General features: G+C 37.0%; 1 protein-coding gene across 1 annotated transcript in view; it reads right to left on the bottom strand.

Moving 5' to 3' along the window:
* LOC140150696 (E3 ubiquitin-protein ligase RNF213-like) overlaps positions 1-17494 on the bottom strand; it is a 70433-nt gene extending 52939 nt beyond the window's left edge. The window contains exons 1-17 of the mRNA XM_072172779.1: positions 17395-17494; positions 16959-17098; positions 15502-15605; positions 15083-15268; positions 14160-14923; positions 13869-14002; positions 13304-13753; positions 12727-12843; positions 12277-12374; positions 11838-11976; positions 11305-11503; positions 10840-11145; positions 3742-3982; positions 3144-3275; positions 1633-1747; positions 778-958; positions 249-426 (exon numbers count right to left, since the gene is read on the bottom strand). Coding sequence (XP_072028880.1) covers positions 249-426; positions 778-958; positions 1633-1747; positions 3144-3275; positions 3742-3982; positions 10840-11145; positions 11305-11503; positions 11838-11976; positions 12277-12374; positions 12727-12843; positions 13304-13753; positions 13869-14002; positions 14160-14923; positions 15083-15268; positions 15502-15605; positions 16959-17098; positions 17395-17405 — 3495 coding nt within the window. The 5' untranslated portion in view covers positions 17406-17494. The remainder of the gene's footprint in view (positions 1-248; positions 427-777; positions 959-1632; positions 1748-3143; positions 3276-3741; positions 3983-10839; positions 11146-11304; positions 11504-11837; positions 11977-12276; positions 12375-12726; positions 12844-13303; positions 13754-13868; positions 14003-14159; positions 14924-15082; positions 15269-15501; positions 15606-16958; positions 17099-17394) is intronic.
* Positions 17495-17769: the final 275 nt, after the last annotated feature.

The raw sequence follows: 17769 nt of genomic DNA, 5'->3' as shown, positions 1-17769 counted from the left end.
ACTACTACTACTACTACTACTACTACTACTACTACTAATAATAATAATAATGATAATAATAATAATAATAATAATAACACTAATAATAATAATAATGATATTGATAATAATAATGATATTGATGATAATAATAATAATAATAATACTAATATTACTACTACTACTAATAATAATAGTACAAAAAATATAAGAATAAACACAATTATGAAGATGTAAGCAAATGATCACATTTTCATTTTCAAACTTACCCTAGCCATCATCATCATTAGCTCAACAACAAAGCTCTTGAAAACAGACAATCTTCTATCGACATCCAACATATACGGTTGACAAAATGCACTGCGTTCACAGTCTAACAGTTGTGCACTCAAGAAATATGCAAAGTTCTGTAACTCTGCCCAAGATGGGTCCGATACGCCACAATGCCTGCAGTTTAGATTTAAAAATAAATCACACTGCATCGAATGGATACCCATATAAGTTTCGACATCAGTTTGCATGCTTTTAATTAGATTGTCAATTAATTAAAAAGTCTTGAAATTCCCAATGCCTGCAGTTTAGATTTAAAAATAAATCACACTGCATCGAATGGATACCCATATAAGTTTCGACATCAGTTTGCATGCTTTTAATTAGATTGTCAATTAATTAAAAAGTCTTGAAATTCCCATGGACAAGGAATATTCAAGAAGTAATATAATATAATTTATATTATTTATTAATATATTAATTATCAATGTTTTGTATATTTTCTCATTACAGCTATACCATACGTACTGAAGTAGTGTGCTCAGAATTTTCAGATTAGAGCATTCTGGCTGATCTTCATTGTAGTTAAATTTGCCAATATCTTGTTTCGTTGAGTATCGGTCCAGGTATTGGTAAGCACATTGTATTGTACGCTCAAACAATTTTGGATCTACATTCAGTGTTTCGCCATACAGGTCAAGCTCTGAGACTAGAAGGTAAACAATAAAAAATGGAAGAGGTTATACGCATCGTAGCTCAAAGTAACAGTTGTCAAAAACACTGTCATGTCGGCAAAAAGCTTTAATTGGCGCGATGCGTATAATAAAGATAGTAGCGGCAGTGCGAGTAAGAATCAGAATTTCATTTTCCGCACCCGGTGCGAATAATCACGGTAGGCTCATGTACCTTTAGAGAACAAATTGGTGTATGTTTGTAAGATACAGTGTTTATTTCTAACAGTAGTTTATGATGTTAAGGGGGTACTGCACCCTTGTGGTAAATTTGTGACTATTTTTGCATTTTTCTCAAAAAACAATAACACACTGGTAACAAAAGTTATGTATATTATTGGGGAAAGGAATCCAATTACTACACTGAAATTTCAGTGACTCAAGACAAGCGGTTCAGTATGTATGATAGGAAATGAGGTACATCCTAGCGGTACCTTATTTCTTATCATAAATAACGAACCGCTTGTCTTGGGTCACTGAAATTCCAGTGAAGTAATTGGATTCCTTGCCCCTTATACATAACTTTTATTACCACTGTGTTTTTAGTTTTTGAGAAAAATGCAAAAATATACACAAATTTATCGAGGGGTGTAGTACCCCCTTAAACCAAAGAGCCGAGGTTTTTATATTTGGTAAAATAATGTAAACATACCTGATGCGGAATCACCTGATTGACTTCGATGCATCTGTAGAGTATTCAAAACATCTTTCGGACCAAAGCATTCTACACTTGGTAGTAGCGTATGAAGCCACGGCCCATTATCATTCTAGAAAGAAAAGTACATAACTTAATAAAATAAATTTAATGAGAAATGCAATTACCTTGTATTTAATATAGTATTTTTCATTCAATAGTTCATATACTAATATTGCTAAGAAACATTATGATCAACGGAGGGGCTCAAAAGTAAATACATTAGTATATATACAGACTTTTTATTAAATATGGAATATAATTATCTTTACGAAGTACCAAGACTAGTCTGAAAGGGGCCTGCATAAACCACACGGGCAAAATATTTATTGGGGTGTATCGGGAGATGGTGTCAAATAATTTTTGATAGAAAATATGCTTTTCATGAGTTTACATTATGGTGTTCATAATGTAGTGAACTAGCCTAAAATGGGGGATTTAAGGAGATTTAGTTTTGTGGGAAGTAACATTTCTGAATTTGGGCAACATGGATGTGGATGTGATCAAATTACCCAGCAAACACAAAACGTTTTCGACATCATTCGCACATGGTTATAAAAGGTTGTCAGAAAACGTTTAAATGTCGGGTTATATAAAGGGTACATTAATGGTATAAAACGTTTTCATAACATTAAATAACATTTGTTGGTAATTTACTGCACAGCAAACACAAATGTTTTACAGAAAACATTTAAATGCCGGGTTATATAAAGATTATAAAAACGCTTTAATAACATTCCAAAAACATTTTTGAAAACTTGGTACAAATCATTCTAAACAGAATGTTATTTTGGGGTTGAAAAAATATTTTGAAAAAAAGGTTTGCCCAAAATATTTACAATAACGTTTTTAAAATGTTTTCACGACCTTTATATAACCCGACATTTAAATGTTATTAAAACGTTTTGTAAAAAACATTTTAAGAACGTTTCTGTGTTTGCTGGGTGCAAATATTTTAACATAATGTTATTTAAGTGTTGACAAAATATTTGGCCAAAAATGTTTGCAAAAACAGTTTACAATGACATTTCGAAAACATTCTAACAATATTGTTATAGTGTGTTTTCATACAAAACGTTTTTAAAACGATTTCATGACCTTTATATAACCCGACATTTTAATGTTACTAAAACGTTTTTACCTAAACCAAAACCCAGAATATAACTTATTTAAAGTGTTTGCTGGGTGAATGCTCGTAAATGTTTCCAAAAATTGTTACCATTAATTTAATTTTTAATATCTTTGGGTTTTATATAAATGTCACTCCGGGATGTTATTACGCGATTGCTGTATACAAAAATCTTAATTTTATTTTGCAGGAGTTATGCCTGGTGAATTCACACTCGAGAAAGGTTTCTCTTTGCCATTATGAGATATAAATAGATATGTTTTAGCCATAGTTGTCACTTTCTAGCAAAGGGTCTCCACGAAATATCAGCACGATGGTAAAGCCCGGGTAAAATCCTTACCCCTGATGATAGCTCGGTGATTTCGATTATGAAAAGGTCGGTTGGTCGACATTTCCAGGCGTAGCCATGCTTGTTAACAAGCCCTCCAAGAATTAAGATATTGAATAAAAGATCATCCAATCCATCTTGAACCTGCCAAAATGAATAATTATAATATATATACATTTAATGTGAAGGAAACTAGGTCATTTAAATGAATAATAAAGTAAAAACGATGAAATTGTATAACAGGTTAAAAGTATTCAAATAATGTGGCAGCAAACACTTCTTTGAGAGGGTTTGTGCAATTGTTTTTAAGATTTTGTTGGCGTTTTCAACTACTATTGGCTATTTGCGACATTCTCTGTACCAGGTTTCGAAACAGGCGGAAACGGAAGGCCTAGAGAAACCTGCGGCAGCGAGCATGGACTGAAAACCAAATGCGCATAAAGCTGTCGGGAACGACCGGAGCTCGAATCTGGGACCTCAGTGGTGTAAGCGATGACAGATCCGCTACGCTAACCCGTTGCCACATCTGAATGGTTGCAAATGGGATAATTTGTTGGCTTAATGTGCGTAATTAGTACATATTAGTAATAAACAGTGAACAGTATCTTACCACGGGAGCAACGTCGAAATGAAGAACACGTGGAATAGAAGAGTTGTCCACTTTCAGATATGGTAACAGCATGTCAACAACTGCGTCATTGTTGACCTGTTTATCATGTAGAGGTACAGTGACACACATTTCAACGTCAGGGTCTACACGATGTTTCGCCCTTAAATGTCTGACATAGCCTTCCACGACGGTTGACTTGCCAACTCCTGAACGTCGAGATATTACAGCTTGAACTGTGCATCTAAAAGATTTGGCATGTCAATTTGTCTCATTATTTCGGTTAAACAATAACAGTATGATACGTAAGCCTAATAAAACCAATTCTGCTCATGCAAATTTTAGTGAGTGACGTTATCACGCATTTTCTACATCATATATTTCGTCGGATTAGTGTCGTTTAAAGTGTTTTTAATTTGCACATGTATTTCAACGATTTTATCTTAACTAATTAATAAATAATTAATTGATTAAATTTGGCGTTTAGTTACACTAGTGAAATGTTGTGTTTTCCATAGTAGCGTATCCACCTTAGGCCACTTTCTATACACATTTTATAGCAGTACATTGTAAACAAACTAAGAGATATCGGCAAAATATTGCACTAAAATATTCTGACTGTCTGATTTACACAACCCGATTTTAAATTGGTATTTCTTCAAACCCGATTTTCTCGAAAAGTTTTTATTCGCGGTGCCCCTATAGACCTTTTTCCCTTCTTCCCATCACGCACTATGCCAGGGGGGTATGAGTGTTGCAAAATACATCACCTCCCCGGGGGAGTACAGAGTTATGTTCATTACATTCTGGAATACGGACATATCACCTGGTGCCTTCATCACAAGAAATGAATCACCGATAATCATGATAATGGCGCACGATCACTAATCAGGCTGCTAGCTGAGTGAGCTGTGCTTCAGCTGTACTCCTAGCTGTGCTGTCTTTTTACCTTGTGCGCCTATTTTATGGCTGCCGTGGACTAAAGACTATTTCTATATCTGTTTTGGAACACCTTCCTGAATCTGGATTGGATCTATTTTCACCCATTTTATGACATTTTGATTGAAAAAATATTTTGTGCACTTAAGCTTTTGTATGCCTATAGTGCAAAACTGCAGAATTTTGCCGGAAGGCCAATCTTGTTCACTACACTCTTGTTCACTATACTCAACAAGTATGGACAGTGGATTACAATGGATTATAGTGGATTACATCACCAGCTACCATCATCCCTATTGATAATTACACAGCTTAAATGGACTATTGGATCAATGATAGTTACACCTAGCCCTAGAACTCTGGCCATAGTATCCGTTTTTACTTCCACTAGGGCCAGAGGCACTTACATTGAAAAATTTGTTGGAGATGCTTGAACGATCCAGTACAAAAAATCAATGCTTGATCGAACCAATACAAATGTGTGTCAGGTCACTAATTAACATGATAAAACCCACTTGAGAACACACAATCGCCAGTCATTTCTAAAGACTCATTTATACTCAATCGCTTTTGCAGAAATCTGAATCGCACGCATGATCAGTGTACTAAATCGCCGTCGTATTTGCCTGCTGAGCATGCGCATGAATCGCTGTTTTTCAAAAGCGACACGTAGGCCTATATTGACACCCTCTGTTGGTCAAGGATTCAGTCTGATGATGAGCAACCCATGGGTATAAACACAGCCTTACACAATGACTAATTTACATAGGCACAAAAGACCGTGTTCATGTACCGTTACTCAGCCAAACATGGCAGAGTAGGTCCCGGATGACGGTACATGTTCCTATCTCCTCAACGTTATACCTTTCCAACAAGGAAAGAGATACGAAAGGCGAACGTCTAGTTACACCACAATAGTGCTGCAAAATGGTATCATTGATTCTATCTGCTTGCCTCATTTGGTTGTTGGGCCTAGGCCCATGCGTTAGTGACCAGGAAGGTTATATTTGTTCTATTGAATCCTCAACACCTTGTAATGGGAGATATGGACTTGTGCATTGCCGATACCTTGCACGTATGATCCCCTTGTACAGTAACTCATCATCAACGTTTCAAGCCGAACTGCTTCGCTCAGGCGATATTAACCCGAACCCTGGCCCTACAAATGAAATCTCAGTAAATCCTAGCAAACATAGAGACACTGCTTCCCCATATGATCCCAGTAAGATATGTTATACCAATGAGCAACTGCTGGACATGAACCATCAGAACCTTTCCCTGCCTGTTTCTGTTTGGAATACCATAAAGACTCTGAACATAAATCGGAAACCGTCTACCCATCGTGGATGTAGAGCCGGCGTGAAGAAACAACGTGGACGATTGCAGATAGCCAACCAACATCATATTGGGTTCTTTAAGGGGGTACTACACCCATTGTTTTTTTGCATTTTTTGCATTTTGTGAAGAAATTACAAAAAAAAAAAAATTGGACAAAGTGGTATGCAAATTGAATGGGCAAATCTTCTCGTTTTATTGGTGGCATCGGTATCAACGTAGCTTACATGCTTTTAAAAGTAGAAGCCAAAAGGTGGTACATCACTGATGATTTAAATTCACTTCATTTTGGAAAGCTTAATATCAACGGATTTCGTTACAATTTTGGATATGTGTTGCTAACACGTTAGGAAAATAAAGTTGATATGTAAAATGGGAATAAGTGGTTCCTGATTTATTTTATGACTTCATGAACTTGGTGCTCCACAACTATCAAAAAAGGAACTGGTTAAAATGCTTCTATTTTCAATGTTGAGCTATATTTTGTATTTTTAACTTGCGACATTATTTCACTTACACTTAATTAAGCCATAGGTAACAGGTTACCACAACCATACTACAGCAATGTTGAAAAAATTGTATTTCTTGTCACCTATACCACCATATTGGGTAGTTTTCCGTAAAGCTTAACTTTTGTGATTTTGGTAACTATTCTATATTTATTTGTGAAATCCATCTCAACTAGGCATTCTTAATTGTACTCACCATTTACATCCCAAGGTATATTAGTATATCCACCTTGCACTTCTCGATATATATCCAGTTAAAGACAGAATATCAAAATTATTCCTCATTATGATACATTTTATGTATCACAGACTCTCACATGTGTATTCAAAATTGATGCTTAAATTTGACCTGAACCAATTGACCTATAACCTGACATACGGTGACCTAATAGCCTTTTCTTCTCCTAACAACACATCAATAACAACATCAATATCAAATTGACTAATGACTATGCATCTATTGTGTAAGTGTTTATTTAATTTATTCAGTGTTATATATTTTGCAAGCACCACTAGATTTTCTATAGAGAGTATAACAAAGGATTTAATGTATTCTATTCATGTACCCTACTTGAACATGTTGAAAAGAATAAATTATGGTTTGTTATGAAACACGCATCTGAGTTACCAGGATACGGTAAACAAAAAATATATAGGGCTAAAATGACTTACTATACAATGGTTTAAAAGCACCTTTTTTATTTTTTTTTTTTTTTTTTTTAATTTCACATGATCCGTGCATATATCGCCTCGCTATAAATGAAAAAATATTTTTTTAGACCAATCAAACCAATATATGGGTGTAGTACGCAATAATGGGACTGAAGTAATACAACCTATACCTGTCATCTTCCGGCCTAGGAGGAACAATTCTAAACTATCACTGCAGATTAACTCTAAACCTAACTTTAATAACTTGCGTACAATTAAGTGTGTCTCAAATTTCAATGAAACTACTCTTGATATATGTTTGTGGAACGCCTGGTCTGTCAAGAACAAGACGGCTCTTCTATCTGATTACACAACTGAAAATGACATTGACGTCTTTTTTCTGACAGAGACATGGCTGTATGACGACGAAAATGTCATTATTGGGGAATTCAAACCTCCAGGTTATCTGTTCCTAAACCACCCTCCACACGATGGAAGAAGTGGTACACGAGGAGGTGGTATTGGTGTTTTATATAAAACCGAATTGAATTTGGTGTCAATTAGTAGTGGTATTGTAACAACGACATTTGAGCATATTGTAGTAACTGATCAATTTAGATCAATCCTTTTCATTGTCATATACAGGCCCCCACCATCAAAAGTTAACAAACTCAAACTAAGTGACTATCTTGTTGAAATCGACAGCTTTATAGGGGAAACAGCCCAGTTACCGGGTAAACATATTTACCTGGGGGATTTCAATATTCATATGAATGAGCCCACAAAATCTCATGTTGCCAAATTTATTAACATTCTCTCCTGCAATAACTTACAAAACTATGTGACTGGTCCTACTCATAAATCTGGAAACCAGTTAGACTTAGTCATTGGTAATGTTGATGATAATCTTGTGATGAATTGCAAAACCCATCAAAATCTAATGTCTGATGATCACTATTCTGTGTTTTTCAAACTAAATCGTAAAAAAACAGATATGCCTAGAACATATACTAGTTGCCGTGATTTTAGGACTGTTGACATTGATCAACACATGATGGATTTGACAACTGAGTTAGCTCCTTTAATGAGCATCATGAATGTCGATGAGCAGGTGCAATTCTATGATGCCACTGTTTGTGATGTTCTCGATAGGTATTGCCCTATACAATCTCGCAAAAGAACTATTCGCCCAAGAGTGCCTTGGTATAATGATGATATTCATCTTGCTAGAAGGGTTAAGCGTAGACTTGAACGTTGCTGGCGTAAGAGCAAATTGGATGCTGACCGCGAAGCATATGTTGTTCAGTTGGGTGTGCTTTCTGAACTTATCCACAGTGCCAATGCATCTTATTTTACTGATAAGTTATCTAGCGGCAATGTTAAAGGTACTTTCAAAACCATTAATACTCTTCTCAACACAACCCGCAACAATCTTCCTGTTGGTGAATCTGGTAAACCACTGGGTGACAAGTTTGCTCTTTCATTCAAAGGTAAAATTGTTAATATAAGAAATGAACTCGATGCAACATCTGGAATTGGTGACTTGACTGCTTTCGGGTTTCATGATGTTCCTGTAAATGTGAGTTATCTTCATTTGCTTCGGCTGATCATGATGAAATCTCTGAAATTATTGTTCGTGCACCAAAAAAGACTTCTTCTCTGGATTCCATGCCTACATGGCTTCTTAAGACCTATGTCCATGATATGGTTCAGTTTGTCTCACATATTGTGAATACTTCCATCAGTACTGGTGTTTTCCCAGACTCCTTACGTCGGGCCATAGTTACTCCGATCCTTAAGAAATCAAATTTGGATCAAAATAACTTGAGTAACTATATGCCTGTCTCCAATATCCCCTTCCTATCCAAAGTCATTGAAAAGGTTGTTTCTCGTCGTCTTGATTCATATATCATGGAAACTTCTCTGGAACAACCTATTCAGTCAGCTTATAGAGGCAACCATAGCACTGAAATTGCCATTCTACGTGTCAAAAATGACATTATACATGATATTGACAATAACAGGGCTGTTTATCTTGTCTTGTTGGATTTGTTGGCGGCGTTCGACATGATTTACCATGAATTATTAACCTCTCGCCTTGCTACATCTTATGAGCTGCGTGGTCTCGTGTTGAACTGGTTTGATAGCTACCTCAAGAGCCGCACAAATCGTGTCAGTATCTCTGGCACCCTTTCGGATGAGCAATCTGTGGATTTTGGGGTTCCTCAGGGCTCAGTTGTGGGTCCTCTCATATTTACTTTTTACACTAAACCTGTCGCTGATATCATAACTCATCATCATTTGAGATACCACGTATATGCAGATGATACACAGCTTTATACTGCCTTTGATCCTGGGAGTTCTGATCTAGCTTTATCCAGATTGTCTGCATGTATCTCAGATATCAAGAAGTGGATGACAATCAATAAACTCAAGTTGAATGATCAAAAAACCGAATTCTTTGCTGCTGCATCCCCTCGTGCCATTAACTCCATTTCCAATGTTACGCTTCATTTGAGCAGCTCAGTCATCATCGAGCCCTCCAATTCCATCCGGAATCTGGGAATCATATTTGATCCCACCATGTTGTCTATGCGTGACCACATTACCACCCTCACAAAGTCTGTCAATTTCCATCTTCGTAATCTTTACCGCATCCGTAAATTCATTGACCAGGATACCTGTCACCATGCTGTTCGCTCTCTCATACTGTCCCGACTTGATTATGGCAATGCAATCCTCTATGGTATCACTCAAGGTGAAAGACTGCAGAAGCTGCAAAATCGTGCTGTGCGTTTGATTTTCTCTGTCCCTTGCATTGGGTTTTAAACATCTTTTTAAACTGCTTTATGTTTTCAAGTGCTCTCAGGGCCGTGCCCCCAATTATCTTTGTGAGCTTCTTTCAGCCTATGCTCCCGGAAGAGAATTGAGATCTTCTTCCGATAAGACTCTGCTTAGTCAGCCTAGGGCACATAGAGGATCTGGTTTAAATACCTTCTCTATCTCTGGCCCAAGGGAATGGAACAAACTCCCTAAAGCCATCAGGGAGTCTCCATCAATTCCAGTTTTCAGGAAGAAACTGAAAACTCACCTTTTCAGTTAGCTTCTTTCTTGTTCCGCTGTGTTTCTTTTTTTTTTCCCCATCCTACCTCTCCTTGTTCAGCGCTTTGATCAATTTTAAAGGCGCTTTATAAATACCTTTATACATACAAACATACATACATACAATACCTTGACGGGACACGCAGTGATATATGGTCGGCGTCCGTTTCACTTTTTTTCGGAGATGAAAATAAAACGTAAACAATAATCTCTTACACAGATGTTCTGCATCACTTGTGTATTCAATAATTGCATAATTAGTAACATCGATGGCCTTTACGATAATCCGCATATATGGAATCAGTATGCCCATATTAAGACAAAATAATTGCAAAGACCATCGGATGCACACGATCTATGAGTTTAATTGACTACGTCATACCCCCTGGAATATTGCATTGTGGGATAGAGGGGAAAAGTCAATACGCCAATACGGCACAAAGCCGACAAATTGTCTGACATGGTCGTTTAATTGGATGATTAACTGTTACCTGTAAGTCTATTTATTGCAACTATTTTAGTATCAAAGTACCATATACAATGTCATTCAAATTTCCATTCGTACCTTTGAATCGGCCGCACTTGTTGCGATTCTCCAGTAGCTACACTGTCATGATTCGGAGATGTGGATATCGGTATATCTTCTCTTGATGTCTGTTGATGATGTCTAAAAGGCACTGTTAAAATCGATGACTCAGCATAGCTTTGAAAAGATAACACAGATGATGACCCGGATAGAGGCTTGTGATCGGTTTCTAATGATGACACATGTACTTCTTCCTCATACCATACGGTTTTCCTTTGATCATTCTCTCCTTTGACCTCTGGCTGTGTCTGTGTCAAACTTGAAAGCTCTTGCAACGCAGGTGCTCTATTAAAAACGAAGTGTATTAATGTATTATACTAAAATAACTGTATGCATAGACCCCTTACGAATGTGTGTGTGTGGGGTTGGGGTGTGTGGGGGTGGGGGTGGGTGTGTTTTGGGGTTTTTTTAGCATTCAGCCAAAAGGTTAACTCTGATACTCACGTGAAATCCATTTCTGGAACATGTTGCTCCAGTGTCTCTGCAATAGTAGCTCTTTGTTGAAACTGTTTCTGCAGGTATTGCATGATGCCTTTGGTGCTCAGAATGTTTAACGGCAGCTCAACGCGAAACTGGTCGAGTATGGTAACCATGTGAGCACGATGCTCTTCCTCTAGGCTGCATACTACCACTAAACGACAACCTTTTAGAAAGATAAAGCTTCACTATTTTATCAGAATGCGTGGCAGATAATATGAGGAGAATTTTAATGACGCATATATCAGTCAGCCTCTGTTGTTACCCTCATATTATAGTAAAATAATTTGTAATTTGGTGCAGTAGTTCAGTATTACTGAAAATGATAATAAATTACAGAAATATTTTTACTTTTACTCTCCTCTACATTTAACGTATCATAGAGGATATAGGCAGGTCTAATCATGCTATATAATATTTTGTCGTAATGCCCGGCATTACGACTGAAGAGAATAAAAAAAAATCCTATCGGGTTTTTTTCAGACTATTTGTATACGTACCTGTTGGTTTCTGTGTTAGTTCATGCAAAAGATTTGCACACTCAACACTAACGTTATATTCTAAACGTTCTGCATGCACAAGCCAAAATATCCGCTGGCTACTGCTATCAGCAATAGAACGTCGCCATAAAAGTGAAACCTGCGTATTAATTAAGTATAGCAAAGCAAAACATTTATTTAATTCCAAGCAAACAATTGATTGTATAACATTTAGAACTTTGTAGTATTATCTATTAAAGGCTTTTGCTGTGTTCTTTTGCTAAACGATATAGGTTATATTTCACGATTTTTATGTTTTATTTTAAAATTGTAATTCCATTAAATTGTACATTCAAAAGTCTCTTATATAAGTATATTTTGTTCGCGAGTACCGAATCCAATACATTAATCAAGCAATCTATCTATTATAAATCATCAGATAAGTAGTGCTTTAGCCTACCTCTTCAAATGTCGTGTCCTTTGAACATACTAGAATTTCTTCTTGGGTTGGTAGAACACTTCCACGGTACAATGACAAAACAGTTGTGTAAACATCCCCTAATAATGGCCAGAGATGATATGGTAAGGTTTGAGAGTATTATTTATCTGCCACTATTCTAGTGCAATTGAGGCTTTACAATTCGGAAAACATAGTTAGCATACGAACGAGAGCAGTCATTGACGTCCTAGTAATACAATGAAGGTTGACGACAATTGAGCACAATTAACCATGACGTCATTGCGCTAAACAATTTCGGCACCCGAGAATTCTGAATATCGCGTCTTGAGAGACGGTTGTTTTTGTTATTGTTTATGCTCAATATGAGTTGTTTGTGATTCGTACTTGATAATTATTTTTCCTAACACAAAGGCATAATGTTGTGATTTGAAACCAATAAAATACGCTTACGTTCTTTGCAAATGACTAGGTTTGGTTGGTTTTCCTTGAAATAGGTGTGGAATTCACTAGCCAACCGGTGACGGTTTTTGAGATACACGAACACATTGCTATCTACCCAGTTCTCATCTGCAAAATATGACGGTAATTTTCACATGTGACGGAAACTAAATTCTGGGCACTTCCATGTAGAACATTTGTCAATATCAGTCAGGATCGGGCGCACATAATACAATATGTAACAATTTTGACCTGAGAAGAAATGCTCAGTTGGATACTGGGTTGGATAGTGTTTTTATTGAGACACCTTTCTTCACATGCGATTATTCCATTTTACAAAGTAATACGGACTAAATAGGGCCAATCGCGATGTTCGCGCATAATTTCCAGTGAATCTTCATGCTTCGACTATATTTATGAATACGTTATTTATAAATACGCATTGATTTGTTTAAGAATGTTTGAAAATTGCCAAAATATTGACAGAAGGTTGAAGCAAATCTCAACTTTTTGGGATTTTCAGCCACCCTCCCGTGGCGCCACAGCATGTTTATGATGTTCCCTTCATCCCACTCCTTACACCTCTTACCCCTCTCAATGGTAGCTTGAATAGAGTATTCACGTTCCTGACAACCAGAGTTGATGTCGTGAGTTGAACCGCTGTGGAGACCTCCACTAAGCCAACGAACTAAATAACCACCTCCTGTGTTGCATGCTAATACGGGTGCCCCAGAAGACCAGCCAATCACGTCCCCGGGCTGTACTGATATACGCTCATCTTCTGGTACTTGGTATGTGACCGGTACACCCACATCAGCTGCTGGTATGTCGTTTATCCCTACCACTTTGAATTTTGTTTCAGAGCCCGTGACCTGTCTCCAAACAATGGCACAGAATGAATGAGAAGCATTGCACTGGTATCGCCATGATGTTATTTGGCCTTGGCAGAGGAATTTCTGCTCTGGTGAAACCATTGTCATGCCATCGGTGTCAGTATCACTGCGATTACGTATGGCCCACCCGATTACGGAAGAAGTTGCTTTAAAAAGAAACCATGAACATATTAAAGTACTTTTAGGCAACATAGAGACATCAAAAGACCACTGTTTCATGTTAAGTATTATTTGTCACGAAGTAAGCAAAATCAAATTTACCTTTCCTTGCATTAACAGCTAAATGCTTCAAGATGAGACCGACATAGTCCAGACTTAGGTACTCTTCTGAATCTACGCACTTGACACTCTGCAGGTAGTTGTCCCACAGTTCAGAAAGCAAGACATCCAAGGAACTACTTGATCAATTTCGGGAGACAATTTGTATAAGAATGATTGTTAGAAATTATATTAATAGGCTATCATTAATGTAACATGTCACTTAAGATCAATTCATTATTCTCGTCTCCTAGTGACTATCGTGGATGACTTAAGTTACACTTTAAAGGTTACCTTTCTCTCGTTGTTAATTTTGAGAGTAACTCTGAGACAATTTCTTTCCAACTTTTCGTCAGGCTATGGATTGGTTTTTCCCCTTTACTTCCGGCAGGGTTTACATAGCACCACGTAATGTATTCTTCATCTTCTTTATCAGTACCAAGCGCGTGGATGGCAGCCAGAACTAACGTGTCGTCTTCCATCAAGTTTTCAAACGCTAGCCTAGTAGCCAATTCCTGCTCCTGTTGTCTTCTTGCTGCCTGTTTATCTTTCTTAGTTTCATCTGTGTCATCTGTGACCTGCGACTCCTGCAGGATGTCCTTCGTAGCTGCCGACATTGCTGCCTTCAAGGATGCCTGGATGACCTTCCAGCTGGATTCATGTGTTACAGAAGACAGAAGTGTGAATACTTGCGTGTAGTCGTGAATTTTATCTGGATACCGACTTTGACAAGCTAGATCATGACATAGTCGAAGCAGCTGCTCTGTCGTGAAGTAGTTCAAATAGTAGTACTTATTTCTTTTTTCGTCGACATGATTCTTCCATCTTTTCAGACACTTGTCCATGAAATCCAGTAAGTCAGGAAGTTCTTTCCGTAAAGATCTTGTGCCATATAGTTTTTCTTCTACCCCGAAGTCCATACAAACCGTTTGATTCAAGTCTTGTATATCTCTTTTGAAGTCACATCGGAATGTTGCCTTCCACTCCAGAAACAGTGTATTTCCGGCAGAGCATAGGTTGGTATAAGTCGTTGCAAGCTGTTGCATGGCATTGAATACCTGTGTAAATGGTTGAAATTAACATTTGTTTGGAATATAATCGTTTATTGTCACCTATAACCGTGCATAACTGTGTCATTTAAACTATCGATAAATTAAATTATTCAACTAAGATAAAATTCAATGCAATTGTCTAAATAGTGGGATTTTTATATTTACCTCTACAAAGTATTCCATCTGCTTTTTACCATCGCCATCTTTACTCTCTTGTTGAGCTTTGCCTACTACCAGGGACAACTTGCTTAGTAGATCCTGCAAATCGTCTTTGGTATAAACCTTATTTGTTCCGTCAATGTTTACCTCTAGGATCAAGGATGGTGAGGGTTCTATCTTAATTTGAGGTTTCTATGAAAATCAATGGAAAAATACTTTTATACAAAATATTGCGTAAAATTGTATATCAGGTATGTCATTTTACTTGCCACTTACTCCCAGTTTTGCTCACAATGAAACTGTTTTAGTAACTAACTCGGAAGTTATGGTGTACGTAGCTCTTACAGGTATAGAAATACTACCTGTAAGAGCTACGTAGCTCTTACAGGTAGAAATACTAAGCCGTGGACATGGTACTAGCTTACCATGTTTTCGTACGATCCATCACCATCCACCTCTACATCTGTAATTATCTGCAACACCTGTTCGTACACTGGGTTCACAGTCACAGGTTGTTGATTATCTGTGTCTAAAAAAAAAAAACAGGAACAACTACAATCGCACACTTTCTTTTCCCATTACCATGCATACCTGTCCATTCTTACTGACCGTAATATTAATTTGTTACATAATAAAATGAATGTTTAAATCTGTTCATCTGGACTTACTATTTTTTATTTCTACAATATCACGGGTCTATTGAGCTGCGACACAGTTGTTATGACGTCATAGGAGAGTCGTCGATTTTATCTGATTGCTGCGTCGTAGGTCCTTGCCAAGTTGTGTCGTAGTCCCCCTCCTCGATTGTGGATGTTCTCGATAGAGAACATAATTGGTTTGAAATAGGGGTCAAGGAGGCCATACATTTTCGGCGGGTGGAATCTTCGCTCAATCGAGTGGGACTATGCCATAATCTTTCAAAGCCCAACGACGCATCAATCATAAAAATACCTCGACGACTCTCTTGTGACGTCATACGAACCGTGTCACAGGTCAACCTGATGATGCGTCTTGGATGAGACGTGGTACCCTATCTATCAAAAATAGGAAGTGCAGATGAACAGATTTAAAAATTCATTTTATTATATGTGACCATCCAGCGCAACTGAGCCCTGAAGTCGCCAATCATCATTTTTGAGATATTCAACCAAAATATTCTGCTTGAAATTAGCTTTAAAATGATGTATATCATGTCTATAGTACTTGACATTTAAGTAGTGAAAAATCAATAATCATGTCTATAGTACTTGACATTTAAGTAGTGAAAAATCAATAAAACAGTTAATAAATCCTTTGTTTCCTAATGTTTATTGTTAAGTTCAATGGAGCATATCTCAATAGTGGCACTGGAGACATCCGGGCTCAGTTGTGGTGGATGGTCACATATGTTTATCTACTTGGATGATTGAGAAGAATATTTGTTACAGTTTGTAAACGGATTTTGTGACACATTTTACTAGGGGGGCATTTATTTCTATACCTACGCCATATACTGTTCATAGCTATTGCCTCCACTATCTAGTCATCATGGTCATACCAAAAATGTTTGGTATGACTGGATTATTTAATACCATTCTCCACATGACATCACTATATTGTAAAATTCATCCGATTTCGACTGGATATTTGGATAAATATGAAGGGAAAATACTATTCTAATCTATATATCAAGTTTCACTAACAATGTGTTTGTAAGAACAAAAATGCAAATCACCGGGCCTCGACAATCCCCTATCTTTGACGTTAGGTGGTTAGGTATATTTCTGTTCTCGCTAAAATGAGCGCCTGGGATGGACTTAACATTACCCCAAAACCTTTACAAAACCCACGCTGATGATAAACTGTGTAAAATAGTCTGAAAAGAAAATATGGTGGCTACTACCATTCTTTTGGTTCTTGTAATCTTTTGCCTTCGAACACAAATCCCTCCACTTTTTCTCAACTATCAGCCACTCTCTTTCCGGTCCACCAGCTAAATGCAAAACTGCTGCTGCCTTCCTCCACTCTCGTCGTTTTGTTATTCTATCAAAAATAATAAATTAACTTAAGGTTAACTATATGAATACTTAATAAAATAAAAGAGGCATAATGTGTCCTTTCATTTCATGATAGAACCTCCGTTACTTCAGTTTTCAAACCGACGTTCCGTAGCCTTTTCAGCCAATGATAACATACATACAATAAATATGGTTGAAAAATAAACATGGGCAATGCTCAAGATAAACACATTATAATCTGTTTATAATCTGTATTGAAATCATAAAAAACATGATAGGCCTATATCATTAAAAAAACAGAAATCATAAGATGGTTCAAACCTTTCTCTCATCTTGTTTCTCTTTTCGACTGTCTTTCTCTGGATCCAAAAAGTTGAGTGGTATGATGTGCGACAAACTCTATAAGTTTCTTTATTTCGCCTTCGGAAAAATTCAACCTACTTCTCTATAAGACAATAAAATGGTACATTTCAGACACATTCTTTTTCACTATCACAATCTCTAAAATGCTTAGGCATTAACGCCTTTGACAAAACTGTGCCTGTTCAATATCTCAAAAAGTGAAAACGCCGACATTTACATGGACTCAGCTCTGCATAATGTGAAATTTCCCTAGAATGTGTGTCTATTCTTTGATAGTCAATTCAATGATGTGATACAGAGTTACAGCGTACGTCTGGTGCAGGACAATAGAGA

Source organism: Amphiura filiformis, chromosome 4 (genome assembly GCF_039555335.1).
Source record: "Amphiura filiformis chromosome 4, Afil_fr2py, whole genome shotgun sequence".
Taxonomy (NCBI): Eukaryota; Metazoa; Echinodermata; class Ophiuroidea; order Amphilepidida; family Amphiuridae; genus Amphiura; species Amphiura filiformis.
Note: the sequence above shows the minus strand (reverse complement) of the source record. Positions and strands in the feature narration are given on the sequence as shown.